This window comes from Podospora anserina, chromosome 1, assembly GCF_000226545.1.
Source record: "Podospora anserina S mat+ genomic DNA chromosome 1, supercontig 1".
Lineage (NCBI taxonomy): Eukaryota > Fungi > Ascomycota > Sordariomycetes > Sordariales > Podosporaceae > Podospora > Podospora anserina.
The window spans coordinates 1296787-1312333 of NW_001914859.1; the positions used below are offsets into that span (position 1 = coordinate 1296787).

Below are 15547 nucleotides of genomic sequence, written 5' to 3' on the forward strand. Positions count from 1 at the left end.
AGATAACTTTGCGATAGAACCTTCGAACCAGGTTTCATGGGATATGTTGTGTTCCTAGGCACATTCTAGACAAGACTGTAGAGGCGGCGATGTGAGATCCTACTATCTTCGAACGTGTTGACTTCCTTAGCTTTCAGGACGTCCCATCTTTCCATATAGCAGTTTCCATCTTTTGCCCACCACGTGCTAGGCCCATCGACCACACCGAGCAGAGGAGAAAGGAGCGTTGGAATGGCGCCTTCCCATTGTCAAACTCTGACTAGTAATTCCACCGTGATATCAACTTGCTGCCTTTCGATTTCCACTTTCTTCTTTACACTCAACAACAAACAACCTGGCCTACGCCCACTTCCTCACTATGGCTACTGACGAGGGCTTCAAGCCAAACCTCGAACGAGCCCTAAGCTCTAGCACCGCGAAGCCGGCGTGGTGCATGTTTCAAAAAATTGACGATTTGTGTCAGTTCGACATTTGGATCATCGGAGTGGGCGAGATTCCTCTGTCGAAGTTTTTATCACAAAGAGTTTGCGGATCGCATCGTTTCCACTGCTCGATCTCACCGCCACCCCAAGCTCTGGACACTGGACTCATCCAAATTCAATATTATCCAGTCGGTAGCTTGGATTAGTTGGCTCGACGTTGTCATCTTGACTGCTGCCAACGAGTCGGGTGCTCCCGAATGCCATGCAGAACCCAGCAGCCTTTGGGTCGCCGAGCGAGGTGCATCACTTAAACATTGCAAATTGTAAGTGGCGGATGATCAGTTGATAAGATTCTAGAGCTGACCAGCTATAGCGTTGTTAACTCCCCCGACTGGTTTTGCTACTTTGATGATCGGACTCCCTTCCGAGCACAGTGACGGAAGGCTCTTCTTCCAGTATGGGCGATCGAACAGAAGTTACCCACTCATCTCAGAAAGCTCCAGCTATCTGGCGGCCTGGTGATAACGCCGAAACTCCCATAACACTAACACTGAATCTTAACCACTGAATTATAAGTATTCTGATGTCAAGCATGGTTTCCTTCCGGTCTTAACCAGTTTCAGGTGGATGCTCACGTTCAACTTGGTCAGACATTCGCCACCTCCCCTTCCTTCTGTCGGCTTCACTCACGGGTTAAGTGGTGACCTATCGCGCCTTCTTGCTACCTGGATGCCAAACCCCAACGATCATCCGTATCTGTGTCACATCTTGAGCTCTTTCAATCAGGCTGGCCTACCTATCAATTATGCAGCCTATGACTACGTCAACCTTCTACAGCAAGAATGTCAATCAACGGGCTTGCTGTCTTTCTTGCTACTTTGGAACGAAAGATAGTTGGCCGCTTGTCGATACCTGAAGCAGACAAGCCACTCCAGCACCGATTGGTAACGTCAATCCAAGAGGAAAACCACACAATGACACTACACTTGACACCACAACACTTGACACCACAGTTGCAAGTCCCCAACGTGAAGCTTGATATTGGCAACCTATTGGTGTCGACTTACTTCGACGGGCTGAAACCAGTCGAGGAGCATGTCAAGGAGCACGACGCGGACCAGGTTGGTCAGAACAGGTTATACATAGTATGTTGAAACTAACACACGACACAGAAACCGCGGGGTACACAACGATCTCGACTTGCTGTATGTTTTCTTCGTATGAGTCTGGTGAACTAGGTTGACTGACGTATATAGGCGGTTGTCCTGATTCCCTACCAGAATCTCCGTGCCATGACTGGTGCCTTCACAACCCCGGCTATCACGGAGTGCTTCATCACTCAAGCGCTTGCAGATTATCTTCCACGTGCAGATTTGTGGTTTCAAATCAAGACATTCTGCATGGAAGCTCACATCCAAAGCTGGCCCGAAGACACAATCTTGCTCACCATCGAGGCGTCTCTTCGTGCTCAAGATTACGAAGCCTTTGTGCATGTTGCCAGCAATGGGCAGATTGAGTCATCTCAAAAACTGGTCTCCGCAGTTGAGAAGGCTGTCATGATGAGGCCGGGTTGCATTCATCATCCGCTGTTACAGAAAGCGTAGGCTTCTCACCATCCAACAATGGTCTCGGTTCACCAACTGATATCAGCATGACAATTCTAGGCTGTCTTCTGTCCTCGAAACAATCTACCGTATCCACGCACGCTTCGCCCCCATCAAAGCCTTTTCTCAGTTCTTCACCCAAAATGACTCCTGCCAGGCGTTTTTGTCTGCGGAACTGGTGAAATTGGTAACTTTGGCTCAGAATTATCAGAATCTGGGAAGGTTGGATAGGAAGAGCCTCGGAGCGTCAGACGGCGTTGCCCTTGTGGATCTTGGTCTTGACTGTTTGGATGTCGGCTTTCTAGAGTTCAGGTACGTGAACATGTACATGTTGGTGGATCCCAGCACACCATGCTAAAAGCGTATTTTAGAATCATGCCAATTGTTTCAGACCCCCGGGCTGGGCTGTCTGTAATTCTTGGATTCATTCAGAGATTGCTCGAGAGAACGGTGGTCCACGACATCCAGCATGATACTGCCCTTGGACTGTACCAAAAGTTGGAAACCTCGAGTCTCTCGAAGCTTCATTTCGAGAATCTCACTCGTGAGACACAACAGTCTTCAAAGTACTGGTAGGATTGCCATCTTCCTCAATTTTCTCCGGCAACAATATGGACTCAATATAACTATACCAGTTGCCCTGGGATCTTAATCCCCATTGATATGGTACCCGCCATATTTCAAGATCTAGAGCGACTTGGCTGGGTTAAACAAGCGTCAAATCTTGCAAATGCCGTGGCCAAGAAGGCTCCTTTCTTTCGCAGCCTGGAACTGGATCACCTTTGGGTTGCTGCAAAGAAAGTAGGTGAGCAAAAGCTTCATCGATAGTAGCAGCGACGATATAAACTGCCCTGGGCAGTACGAACCTGTGATCGAATCCCTTATTCAATACCAACATTTTTCCCCCTTCAACCTCCCAATCAATCCAAAGTGCTCCATCCTCGCTTAGACGAAATACCGGCCAAGTGGCGGGAGCGAGCGTTGCACGAGGAACTGAGCTGTGATCAATGCATTGCCGCTTCTTTGGATTTTGGAGCTCTTCCTCGTCGCTGTTGTTCGAATCTCCTTGTCCCCTTACCAGAACTGGTGCCGTGGATCATGGCGCGGGAGCGGTATCACCTCGCGTCCTCGTTTTCTTTTCTCGCGTGAGTTCATCGCTGGGCAGAACGAAACGAATTTCTGTTGATGGTTTTTTCTGTCGTGACGTAGACCATCCTCCAATCCAAGAGGAGAGAGAAAAGCGTGCCGTCCATAGGTAGGTATCTGATAAAGTTTGTTAGTCATGGGTTGAACTGTGAAGCTTCTCGAACCTAACGTATCGGCGGGAAGGGGGCGTGGCGCTAGGTCCAGAGATCTCATCGAACCAAATTGGTAACATGGGCACGTCGAGATCAAGGGCGACAACCGTTGTGGCGCTTGCTCGCCATGCATATACCATCGTTTGAGCTCGTGTACTCGGGGTGTGAGATAGCAGGAGAGGATCCATTTGAGTGACTGATATCACCGGAGGAATCTGCCAGGTAGGTGGTAGCTTAAGCTCGTACGCCATCGTTTGGCCTGCGAGCTACCTACCAACCATCCCAAGGAAACTCAACAGTGAATTCCACTCCAATATGGCCCATTTCGCCAATATAACAGCTTATGCGATTCATATTAGGGATAATAATCCGGACACCACTTCCAACAGCCACACAAAGGAAAAAAGGCGCGGTTAGTTTAGTGGTTAGAATCCTCGCTTCCCATCACCTCTTGGTCTAGCGAGGGACCCGGGTTCGAATCCCGGATCGCGCAATTGCGCCTGTTCCTTCTCTTTTGCTTTTTCTGCTTGTGGCTTTGATTGATATCTTGTGTGAGCGTTCTCTGCTGCTTTTTAGCTAATTGCAAATGGATTGGTGTAGGGGTAATCATCCCAGTTGTCGGGGGAGTTTCCCATGGTCCAATGATGTTATTCCAAACGTAGGCTTCCATGCAACACCAACCGACTGTGACAGGCACCGCCGTGAGGCTACATTCAACTCAAGGTCAAGAGCAATGAATGTTTAGAGGAAAGCCCCGGAAATTGCAGTCATCTGATTCTCAGGGACCATGGAGAGACAAGTTTCGACCTGGAACAGACTACCAACTAAGCCCTTGGCCTCGACGAAGCCAGATCCAGATGCAGCAGTGGCTTTTGAGGCTAGATGTCAAAAGTTCCACGAATAGCAGCAACACCACTTGCTCTGTTCCATGCTGTCGAGCAAAGAGCACTTCGTTCCAGGACGAGGACATACGGAAGAGAAGGGGGCTTGGCGGTGTGTTAGAAGCTATATAAAGTGATTTGCATCACCTCTGTTGGTGGACACTCGTTTGTGGCGATGTATTATCAGACAAGGGGGAAGCAATGACAGCTTTGACTGGCGTCAAACATTCTTTGCGGGAGATATGGTGTATATAGATCTGATTTCGACAATTTGACATTCCTATTTCCAGGGCCTGATTGTACCCCGTTCCGTAACGCAAAAAAACAAATCAGCTTAACAAATGAGAAAGGAGATGTTCATAACCTGCTGTGATATCATTCCACCCCAATGGCCTCTCAAACGCCCATCTTGCACCGCATCATTTGAGCGGAAGGATCAGAGTAACCCTTTTGCTCGATCGCACTCTTCAATAAAGCGGTATATGCCTTCGAGTCCTTCATAATCCCCTGAGTTGCTCGAACCAAGATCAAGTGGCGTGGCACTCTCATAGCCTTCTTCATAATCTTCCAGCGAGGACAAGTGCCAAGGGTTCTCTTCGATCTCCTTCACAAAAAACGCCTCTTCGATATCTGAAGACTCGGAATCGTGTGACCGAAGCGATCCCCCAGGGGAAGTTATTGTATTAGCACAGCTTCCACCTGGTGCAAAAGGGAACCGAAGCGCGACTGGCACCCCGGCACTGGCATCAAAGTCTGGGTCCTGCCCAATAACGCCCCGTTGGACACCGATGTCATCACACAAGCGTTCAACCGTTTGCGCGTCGACACCTGGAAATCGTATCCTCAGAACGTTGCCCTTTTCCAATGCGATTGGTAGGTCCCCCAGGTCAGCCACTTTCTTCAGATCAGTCATGACGGCGGCGAGATCCTTGAGGACACGCGCGAAGTCAACGGACAGAACGTCTAGAAAGCCTTCCTTATTGAGAGTGGTAGCGCCCTTGGCGGCAGCAGCTCCGAGGGGAAGAGCAGCACCGAGAGGGCTGAGAGCAGTGATCGTGGGACCAACCTGGAAGTCGATGAATGATCCAGGGGCATTTCGAGGGGTGTAACCCATGCGAGCACGCGCTGCCTCCTGAGTAGCACCTACAGCTCGATACCTCTTCTCGCCGTTGGGTCCAAGACCGTCATATCTTGCCCGCTGACCAGAAAGCCAGAAAGCCCTCATGGCTTGGCTCACATTCTGAACCACCTGAGCCGGAGCCGCGGGAGTATGGCTGAAGAATCGCGCTCCTCCAGTTCGTCCACAACCAGGCATCGCATATCCTCCAGCTGTTCTTGGAAGAGCACCACCGGTGAGATTGGGGCGAAGAGTGGATGCGAATGGTGCCCGAGAGGTGAGCTGGGCTACAGCTCGGGAAGTGTTGGAGATGGGAAGCTTGGAACGATCAAAGCGGAAGCCACTGGCATTCGATTGACCGGCATTGCCGGTGCTGAGGTAACGACGAACGGCAGCGTTGAAGTTGGCAGTAGAATACCACTTTGATCCTCCGGCGCGCTTTTGCTGACGCAGAAAGGCCGCAGGGTGAATAGGCTGGCGCGGGTTGCTTCGAATGGCGATGGGTTGAAGTTCAGCAACAGTGGCTCGGGTGGCGGCGAGCTTGGAGCGGACGAGCTTGGCCACCATTTTGGAGGTGCTTGCGAGATTCTTGCGAAGTGCTCGCAGTGCGGCCGTAGCCAGCACGCCTCCGGCGGACGGAGACATGGTGGCTTGAAACAGTCGCTGAAGTTTCAGTGCCTGTTCGAGCAGAGAGGCCTCGTGGATGATGAGGAAGCAAGAGGATGTTCAGAGGAGGCGGGTGCACCGCCTTACATACGTAGATCAGTTATCGATAAGCGTTTCGCCACGGCAGATGTGCCTTGCCAAGAATGATGGCAACTGGGGTCAGGTGGAGCGCCAAGGTTCGTTGCTAGCGAATGGATCTGCAACTCCCGGGGAATGCACTTAACGAGAGCGTCTTCCGGACTATGCATCTATCGCGTTGTACCGGATTATTTATGGGTCGCCAGTTGAAGCGGCCGTTCCCTTATCTTATCGAGCCCCCACAGCGATTGGTTTTTTAATAGCTCCAAAATTTTCCCCAAGCTCGCAAAGCTTTCCCTTCTCCCACAACACCACGCAGAGGAAAGCGCGCACGTCGCATTTCCTCGGCTTCGACCTCCATTTGGCAAGGTAAGCTCATCTTCTCATTAATTCCTTCTGCACCAAAGACCGCTCCTATGATGATATCACAAATCATTGAACAATCCAACTCCGACCACGCCGTGGGGATAACCTTTCGACTGAGAGCACACGAATCGCAACAAATTGTCTGGAGCGGGTGTTTTTCGCGACAGGTGCTAACGTCCTTCCAGTGTCGATGGAGATTCAATTGCCGACCAATTCAACTTGAATCATCCCTCACCAACAACTTCGTCTCAAAAGGTTCGTCGACTTTTTCTTTCTTTCACCCTCCTGCCTTGGTGATGATAGAAAACCAATAGGAATTCCTCATTCTTAATAAACCATGTGGAATCACCGTTATATAAGTTTCAGCCTTGTCTGACTTTGGCACCGCTTCTCGATTGTCTACTGCCTCTTGTTTCATCGCAGCGATGCTAACGTTCAATCGTGCAGGTATGCTCAAGCCCATTCTCTCTCCACATCCCAAGACACCATGACGAAGATTTGAACGAACGGGCGGACATAAACGAAGCCTCTCTGGCTCTCTTCATCAAAAGCGGGACTGTACATCCTGTGAGGGGGGTTGGAGAGAAATTCTTGTTGAGAACTCGTCACCTGATTGTGCCGTTGTCTTTTCGCTTGACAAACGCTTGCCAGGACATGAGCCGTTGACTAACATTGCCGTGCTCAGGTAATTCATTCTCCCTCTTCTTCTTGGCTGGCAACACTATCAATATGATGATGCGATATTCACACTGTTTGATCCGCCTTCGGGTTGGAAATGAACATATAAACAAAATCTGATTTAATGAGGTATGTTGGACCCTGGCTCCTTGCCAGAGAGGTCATTCGCTAACATGATACAGCCTGAGACTTGATAACGAAACAACGACTTCGTTTACTGGACCAAGTTTTGGAATCCATGCTGACCAACTTTGGTGGTCAGGTAATATCGTAGCGTCACGAGCTCTCACCTTGACTGCAAAGATGTAAGCATCTTCTCTCGCTCTCCCCTTCACTGCTTTCTTCCCTGCCTTGCGGATGATACCCTTTCCTACCTGCATTTGACTCTGAGTTCATTCTGATGAGACAATTTTCACCTTGGAGAACTGATGAGGTTCTTCATGTGCTTTCATGACACCATTCCTTTTGCTGGACTCTGCTGACTGTCCTCTAGTGTTGTTAGTCTTTTGGTCGGATGAGGTTCGGGCTGGTGTAGATATATCATGGTGGCTTTTGCTGCTATCAATACAATGACTTTGTCACAACTTTCTGTTCTCATGCTTCTGTCCGTGTGTTTGGTGATGTTGCCCATGTCTTGCAAGAGCTGTCTTGATCTTTGGGACGGTGGCTCTGCATGACGGGTCTGTTGTCTGTGTTGACGGTAGTAGGCCCAAGACGTGTTGTTGTTCCACGCAATAGCTGTATGTATCTTACACCACACCGTGTTGAACCTGGAAGCTTTGCATCGGTCCTGCCATGATCAACTGAGCTCAAGATCAACAGCACCACACATTGTCATGTTGGGTCCCAATGGTAAACCACTCTATTGTCAATTTGTCTTGCTGATCAACAGCTGTCCCGCCGCCATATTTAGGATTAAAGGTTCTTGTCCCGTTCAGAGTTCTACTCTGTAATAGTGTCCTCCTCCTCCTCCCCCGAGGAAAGAAGTCCGGTTGTTGCCATCATTTAATACCCAACCCCCCCAACTCTTGGTAATACTTACTGCACTCCTCACATCTCATCTCTTCGGCCATGAGCAACAACTGAGCCCTCTAGATCTTCAGCTGCAACCTGGCATTCCACCCGACAATACACCTCACCAAATCCCAATCACCCCCATGCCCAACCCAATCCGTCACCACCACCCCAGTCGCCGCATCCCCCACCACCTTATCACCCAAACTCCCCTTCCCTTCCACAGCATGGTTCCGACAAAGATACTCAACCATCCTCGGATTGACCTTTCCCGCAATACGATCCGGCCAAAGACTCGAGTTGAAAAAGCTGGACGCCGACAAAAAGTTGATATAAAGCGGCATCTCCTCCCTCTGTGCCCTCAACTCCTCCACCCCACACGGCAACCTCAAGCACATCCTCGCCGACCTCTCCAGCTCCCGACAAGCATAGTCAATCTTGCTCTCAATCTGCTCCACCCTCCCAACCTCATAAAAATCCTGTATCCTGATCCTCCCCGAACCGCAAACCCCATCCGCCACATTATCCGGCCATACTGACCCATCAATCCCCCCCTCCTCCTCCCCCAGCCCCTCACAACAATACCTCCTGACAAGCACCACCTTCCCCCTCACCTCCCCCAGACTGGGTATCCTCCCCTTCGTATACCACCTATCACTCCCCAGATACCACTTTCTCAAAATCTTCCCAAACAACTGATCACCTCCCCTCCCCGTCCCCTCCCTTTTCAGTGACATCATCACCGTCTCCGTCGGCCTCTCCTCTAGGAAACAATAAACCTCCTCCAGCAACCCACTCAAATACCTCGCCCCGCTCAGCGCAACAGGAAAAGCAGCATGCACTAACGCCAGCTCCGGCCTCTCGGGCTGGTCGACATCCAAATTAGGGCAGTTGACCCTCACGTCCAAAAACCTAACCCCATTGTCCAGCTGCTCCGTCACGGTCACCGCCTGGCATCGCACGCTAGGCAAGGCCACATGACATGTAGCACTGTTGTGCGTGCCGGGTATGCTCAGCGAACTGAGCGGTATCTCATCCGGCAGTTTTGACATCCAGCTCGCAAGCTGCGCAGAGGAAAACAGGGCGAGGTAAGGCACATGAGGGAGGTAAATCGCGGTAATCTCCTTGGCCGTGGCATTGTTCTCACCGATAAAAACCAGCTCGATGGATTTTTCGGATAAGCCCGGTATTTCGCAGGTGTATCTGTTGGATGGGCAGGTTGTTTCTGAAAAGGTGAGACGGAGCTGCTCCCCTTGGTGGTGGCAGTCTTCTGACGGGGGGAAGACGGTCGTTGGGGATTCCATAAAGGGCGCCAAAGGGACGGAGAGGGCCTGGCTGGCGGTTACGAGCCGGGGTTTTGGGTCGTGGTGGAAGGGGTTGTTGCATCCGGAGTTGTTGTTGGAAGAGGCGGGGGAGGAACGGCCGCCCCGGCCGGCAATCATGCGGGTGATGTTATTCAGCCCGAGGTTGCTCTCCTGGGGGAGGACGATGAAGGCGGGTGGTGGCTCGAGGCGCTCGACGAGCGTGAGCTCCAGGGGTGTGATGGTGAGGTTGCGGATGGTGATTGTTTCGGGGGGCATGGCTACTACCTGGCAGTGCCGGGGACGGGAGGTGTTGGAGCCCATGGTGGGTGGTGGGAAAAACGGGGGGTATATATATCGACGACGAAACGGGGATCAATGCGTTCCAAGTGTAGGGTTGGATGGGGGTGATAATAAATGAGTGGGAAATGTATGATGATTAGAGATGGGATACTATGCTCATGATTACGCAAAAGACGACAAGTTGCAGAATGTTGTTGCGAACTCCAAGAAAGTTGGTGTTCTTGAATATCAGATGGCGCCCAAAGCTCAAGCACAGCCCCTTGGGGACGATCGCGACTGCTTTGCCCAACGGTTCGTCGAAGCTGATTGGGTGACCCGGTTCCAAGGCGGTGGCTTTCAGCTGATTGCAGATCTCGGATCGCACCGCTCCTTCCACGTTCAAACGTCGGCAAGGCTGAGGCGGAGGCTGAACGAGGCTTGTTTTGATTGAAATGAGGTTGGCCAGGAGCTTCAAAAGAACCCTAACATCATCAACGCTCAAGGGGTTCAGGATTACATAAGCTAACCCCCATCTTTAGCACCATCTGCAACGACATCTCTTGATTTGGGAAGCACTGATGAAATTGATGGGACATTCATAGGATATACTCCATAGTTGTTTAAATCTTTGAGATATGATCAGCCTTGCTGGAACTATCTACCGTGAAGAATACTGTGGGTGACCAAACACACACCATTCAAAAAGGGAAGAAGATGTAAGACCCGTATCTGTACCATAACGAGCAACTTCATCGTTACGGCTTTTTCGAGGCCTCTTGATTAGTCTACGGCATACGGGCTATCAAGATAGCCCTAGACTCACCAAACATAGAGCATGTGCGTTTGGTGAGCTTTTCTAGCCGGTTTGCAGTGAATTGCGCTGTCAAGGAAGCACCGGAATCCATCACAATCAGTCGCTACTCTCCAAGAGCATGAAGCTCTACGTACCGAGATCCAGACTCGGCCGACCGGGCAGAAACGGGAACAACCGGACCCGAGAGTGTTTTACCAGCTCCTATCCCGCGACCCTCCACCGGATATATGCGAGATACTGGCGATTCACAACTGTGTCCTCGCCCGACACGCACCAAGGCCATCGTTACAGCCGGACCACTCAAGCCCAAGCCCTGGAGCTCCGAAGGTCCTGTCCGTGAAATATAAACAGACTGCCACCCCTGAGGTCGCAGACGGCACTGGTTGCCGAGTCTCGGATATGTTTGCTGGAGCCTCAGAATGCTACCCACCACACCGGGCGCCAGCAGTTTGGTCCTTCCGGCTCCTCTATCCGAAAAGCCCAGCGGGCTTGTCCCGTCAGCCTTGTTTATCATGCAGGAACAATTTGATGAAAAGAGCGCCACCCCGGGTCCGAACTGCAGTACTGCACCGATGGCCCGCGACAACGTCCCGGGTCAGCCCATACTGCAAAAGCACCCGTATTTAGGTGCAAATATCCCCAGCACCTGGTAAATGTTGTCCCAGCGCGGAGGTTGCGCGTTTGGAATCGGACGTCCGTCAGTTGGTAATTAAATCCAAGTCGGAGATAGCTGGGTAAATTTAGCCGCCAATATCAGACTCTCAGCGAGCAGCATCTCTGCCCACCGCAAAGCCCAAGTCCGGTTGAAACCAAGGGGAATAGCATCGTAACCACCAACGAAACCTGTGTATAAGTAGAAACGAGATGGCAAGCCAAAGGATCATCTTCAGCAAGCTCATCAGCCTTCATCAGCATCCTCTAGCATTCATCAGCAGACTCGCCAGTCCTCACCACCGCCAACATGCGCTTCTCCGCTCTTGCCATCGCCGCCCTCGCCACCTCGGCGACGGCCTTTCCCACCTTGGGCTCAATCTTCTCCCGCCAGGCTGAAAAGGCCTGCATGACTGAGGCTGAAGCCAAGGAAATCGTCGACATCTATGTCCGCCTCATCTCCAACTACCAGCCTGAGGACTGCGAGAAGTACTGCGCTTCCGACTTTGTCGACCGCTCCGACAGCATCAACACCTTCATCTTCCGCCCTCTCGGCGAGCCCACCTTCGCGACCAAGGAGATCTTCATGGAGGCGCAACTCTCCAACCCTCCCTTCCCTGTTGTTGTCGACGTGGTCGACGCCGTCGCCTGCGAGGCCATTGCGCTCCGCTGGCACGCTACTTTTGGCGCCGCCAACCTGCCCAGCAGAGGCATCACCATCATCGGTACCACCAAGCGCGAGGGTCACTGGCAAATCCGGAGCCTCGACCTCGAGTTCAACAGCTTGATCTGGCTCCTCAACATGGGCGGCTCCTACGTGTGGGAGGGCTAAATGTTTTCGGTCGGAAATCCTGGTGATGCCAAGTTCTTAGACTTGATATTGGTTGGGTCTAGAGGGAAGACTGGTAAAAATGAGGGATCATATGGGGCAAATACGAGACCCGGTATGGTTTGGATAGGGTTGTAACGCATAACAGAAGACTGTGCTGTCAATAGAGAAAACCACTCAATCTGAGTCTCAAGAATGGTTCCCCGCGTCTATGCCTAGTTTTGTGTGACCATATGGCATAAGTCGAGTAAACACAGCCCCAGGGTAAGATCTGTGCATGCAAGGTGTGATCGTGTATAACCGTTGTTGCCCCAGATTCTGCCCAATGGAGCCGAGTACCAAAGGCCGTTCCAGAGTCAACGGCGTATCCGAGGAAGGATCTGGATTCATGATTTCGCTCCAAGTTTGAGACATCGTCGCAGGATGTCATGGTGACGGCAGGTTTCGTGGGTGCTGAAATAAGTGCAGCGGTCTGGCAGGCGTCATTGCGTCTCGCAGGGCTGCAGGTTGAACAGCAGCATCCAGAGCAGCGGGACCCTGCAGCTGTCGAAAAGTTCGGACGAATCCCGGGACAAATCGCTGTCGGCTGTGATCGCGTCACTCGGGGTTGACTCAACACTCTTCGTCATGTCCAAGACGACCGAGGCCAAGAGAGGGCTGGTGGTCAGCATTGTGCTCAATATCCCATCTATATGAGGATATTGTTTGGGCGCAGCGAATCGAAGTAGAAATTCTGGTGGGCTGAATGGGACATGTCCGACGACGCGGTACTACTGCTCGCCAGAAGTCGACCGATGGCTAGCAGCGCCAATGCGCATGAGCGTTCTGTTTGGCCATGGTTTTCGGGCACGGCTGACGGCTGAAGGGTTGTCTCTTGTTCGTGTGGAAAAAGTGCAAAACCTGGATCACAAGTTGACGGCTGTTTTTGTGTCGTTGAAGAAAAGGGCCAAGGCAAGAAAAGATCATCGGCATTTCGTGAGCCGTAGTGTCAATAGAACGCCCGTGAATCCCCAAAATGGAAGCTGTTGTCGCTGGTTTAAACGTGCGCGCCAAACCCTGATCCGCCAACGTCAACGAGAAGCTTATTCGCCATTTCCCCTGAAATCGACCACTAATGCCCCACATGCAAACAGGGTACAAGCCAGCCTGTTGGTTCTGCTCCAACGCCCTGTGGCTCCACCTCTTGTGAAGACTCACACGGCTGGCCATGCGATTCGCTGGAAATGGATGCCCCTGAGCTGGGGTTCTTCATTTTTTGCCGTGGCAACCTGACCCAGAGAATCAAGACTCCATTTCTGCCCGGTTTTCTTGCCATTCCAGCCGCTCATCGTGAGACCCTTTGTTTTGACGACGGTCCAAGTTCCAGCACGCCGAGATCTGGGCAGGGTGCCTCCCGGCAAATGGGATGAACGTGCAAAGCTTCCCGTGGTTCTAGAGGATCATGTGGATTCAGAGGCAGGCAGAAGCAAATTTGCCCGGTTTAAGCGGACCTGCAAAGGATTTGTGAGAGTTCTGGGTAGGTTTCATTTAGCAGAAAGGCGCAGCACCCCCAGGCCGCCCCCCCGCCAGTCAGCCGTCCACCCACTCCTGCACCACCACTGCACAATATCTCTCTCGGCACCGTCACATTGGAAGCCTTCTTCCTCTCTTCTCTTCTTTTTTCTCTTCTCATCCACACTTGCGCCTCTTTTGACACCTCTTGCGTGTGTGCTACCTCTTGGTTTGCTAGTCGCGGCCGTTCACTCTTTCACCCACATATATTGTGTCCATCGCCAGCCTTCCGGCTCCTGTCGCTCTCTATCTCCACATTCTTTCCAGTCTCTCGTTCAGACACCCTTTTGCCTTTTCGCAGATCATTACTTAGGATACCTTGTAATATCTTCATAAACGACCCTCACCACAGCCAGTCAAGATGCGTTACTCCGTTGTCACTCTTCTCGGCCTCGCCAGCGCTGCCCTGGCCCAGTGGGATCCCACTGATGGTTTCAACGTCGTCTCCAAGCCTTCCTTTGACGAGGTCATCCCCGCTGGCAAGGCTTACGATATCGCGTGGGCCCCGACTGAGGAGTTCCCTGAGGCCATCACCATCAAGCTCTATGGCGGAAAGGCCCGTAACAGCCTAGACGTCGTGGCCACCATCGCCTGTATGTGATCCTTGCGCCGCCCACTGCTTGTCCCTTGCTGACCATTTTTACGTAGCTGGTGTCGATAGTGCTGAAGGCACTTACAGCTGGGACGTCCCCGCTGACTTGGGCTCTGCCGTTGTCTACGGTATCCGCATCGATTCGGAGACCAACAGCACCAGGTTCCAATGGGGCAACCCCTTCACCATCAAGGCGGGCAAGGCGACCCTCACTACCAGTGCAAGCACTGCTTCTGCTACCGAGTCCAGCGTCACCAGCACCAAGGCTAGCTCAGCCACGTCCTCTGTTGAGACCAAGACCACCTTGACCACCACCTTCTCCGCCAACACCTCCACCACCACCGCTCCCGCCGAGACCACCGTCACTTCCGTGATCGACGAGGAGGAGGTCACCACCACCACTGCCGCCGCTACTACTTCGTCCACTGCCATTCCTACAGGTGCCGGTGTTCGTGCCGTTGGTGGCGCCAGCTCTTTTGCCCTTCTCGGTGGTGTCGCCCTCGCCGTCCTTGCTTTCTAAGCGCACGGTCTAATTGCCGTTGCCGGAGTTTTTGCCAGTTTTTGGTTTTTGGTTGTTCATGTTCGTGTATCTAGTTGGCGAAAAAAACATAGGGGAGTTGAAGCATTGGATCTTATGGTAATGTTCCTAGCATCTGAGCGAGAATTCCTGGGAGGAAATGTGTCTTTGGCTTGTTCTCCATCGAGGCTTCTTCACAAAAATGGATACCCTTATTAATCGCTCACCTTCTCGCCCTCGCTTTTTTTGCACCTTGTGTTGCTTCCCCTCATTGCCTGCTCAAATCGTGTTCGGTGGGCCGTTTCGAGTTGCCATTTCGGATACCTGCGTGAGGCTTTCACCCGCGTTTCAGGTATCAAGGATATTCCCATCTATGATGGCTACCTGCTCCTGGGATCCTTGCTATTGACGGTGTTGCAGACAGCGTGGAAATTGGCATCTAATACCATGATATCGACCATAAAGGGATCTCGACGACATCGATTCGGCTCTGCTTCTCTCTGACATGGTGCGTGGCGGGTGCCGAGCTCCGTTGTTGTCACTGCAGGTGATGCATGGCGCTATCTGTAGCGCTTGCTCGCATCTGGATTGCAGGTGTCATCGGAGACTTGAGAACGGCCAGCAGAGACATGACAGCGCACGGTGAGGTCGAGGCAAGAGGCTCTGAGGCTCAACTCGGTCCCGTCTCTTGTTCAGAAGTCCGGGCCGTACCTGTCCGGTTCCTGCATGCTGATAGTCGACCTTATCTTGAAGTCAATTGATTGATACCGAAACAAGCACGGTCCAGGAACCAGGGGCCAGCATCGCGGGAGCGGTGAGACGGCGAGCTCTGAGGGGGACCGAAGTGCGGGGCAAGCACCTCAGTTCGAACCACTCTCTGAGGTTG

The 15547-nt window shown here is 52.1% G+C and overlaps 6 protein-coding genes across 6 annotated transcripts, besides 1 other annotated feature; 4 read left to right on the forward strand and 2 right to left on the reverse strand.

The window, feature by feature from the left end:
* Positions 1-1264: 1264 nt before the first annotated feature.
* On the forward strand, positions 1265-2026 carry PODANS_1_3545 (uncharacterized protein; the record flags this gene model as incomplete). Its single annotated transcript, XM_001912518.1, has 2 exons — positions 1265-1567; positions 1679-2026. The coding sequence occupies 2 exons, from the start codon at positions 1265-1267 to the stop codon at positions 2024-2026; spliced, it is 651 nt and encodes a 216-aa protein (XP_001912553.1).
* Positions 2027-3731: 1705 nt separating this feature from the next.
* Positions 3732-3817, forward strand: a tRNA (tRNA-Gly).
* Positions 3818-4641: 824 nt separating this feature from the next.
* On the reverse strand, positions 4642-5967 carry PODANS_1_3550 (uncharacterized protein; the record flags this gene model as incomplete). The annotated part of the gene is made up of 1 exon (XM_001912519.1): positions 4642-5967. One exon carries the CDS (start codon positions 5965-5967, stop codon positions 4642-4644), a length of 1326 nt encoding a protein of 441 aa, XP_001912554.1.
* Positions 5968-7234: 1267 nt separating this feature from the next.
* On the forward strand, positions 7235-7628 carry PODANS_1_3560 (uncharacterized protein; the record flags this gene model as incomplete). The annotated part of the gene is made up of 3 exons (XM_001912520.1): positions 7235-7239; positions 7293-7415; positions 7604-7628. The coding sequence occupies 3 exons, from the start codon at positions 7235-7237 to the stop codon at positions 7626-7628; spliced, it is 153 nt and encodes a 50-aa protein (XP_001912555.1).
* Positions 7629-8201: 573 nt separating this feature from the next.
* Positions 8202-9749, reverse strand: PODANS_1_3570 (uncharacterized protein; the record flags this gene model as incomplete). The annotated part of the gene is made up of 1 exon (XM_001912521.1): positions 8202-9749. One exon carries the CDS (start codon positions 9747-9749, stop codon positions 8202-8204), a length of 1548 nt encoding a protein of 515 aa, XP_001912556.1.
* Positions 9750-11482: 1733 nt separating this feature from the next.
* Positions 11483-12004, forward strand: PODANS_1_3580 (uncharacterized protein; the record flags this gene model as incomplete). The annotated part of the gene is made up of 1 exon (XM_001912522.1): positions 11483-12004. The coding sequence occupies one exon, from the start codon at positions 11483-11485 to the stop codon at positions 12002-12004; it is 522 nt and encodes a 173-aa protein (XP_001912557.1).
* A 1909-nt stretch (positions 12005-13913) lies between these two features.
* Positions 13914-14664, forward strand: PODANS_1_3590 (uncharacterized protein; the record flags this gene model as incomplete). Its single annotated transcript, XM_001912523.1, has 2 exons — positions 13914-14145; positions 14201-14664. 2 exons carry the CDS (start codon positions 13914-13916, stop codon positions 14662-14664), a joined length of 696 nt encoding a protein of 231 aa, XP_001912558.1.
* Positions 14665-15547: the final 883 nt, after the last annotated feature.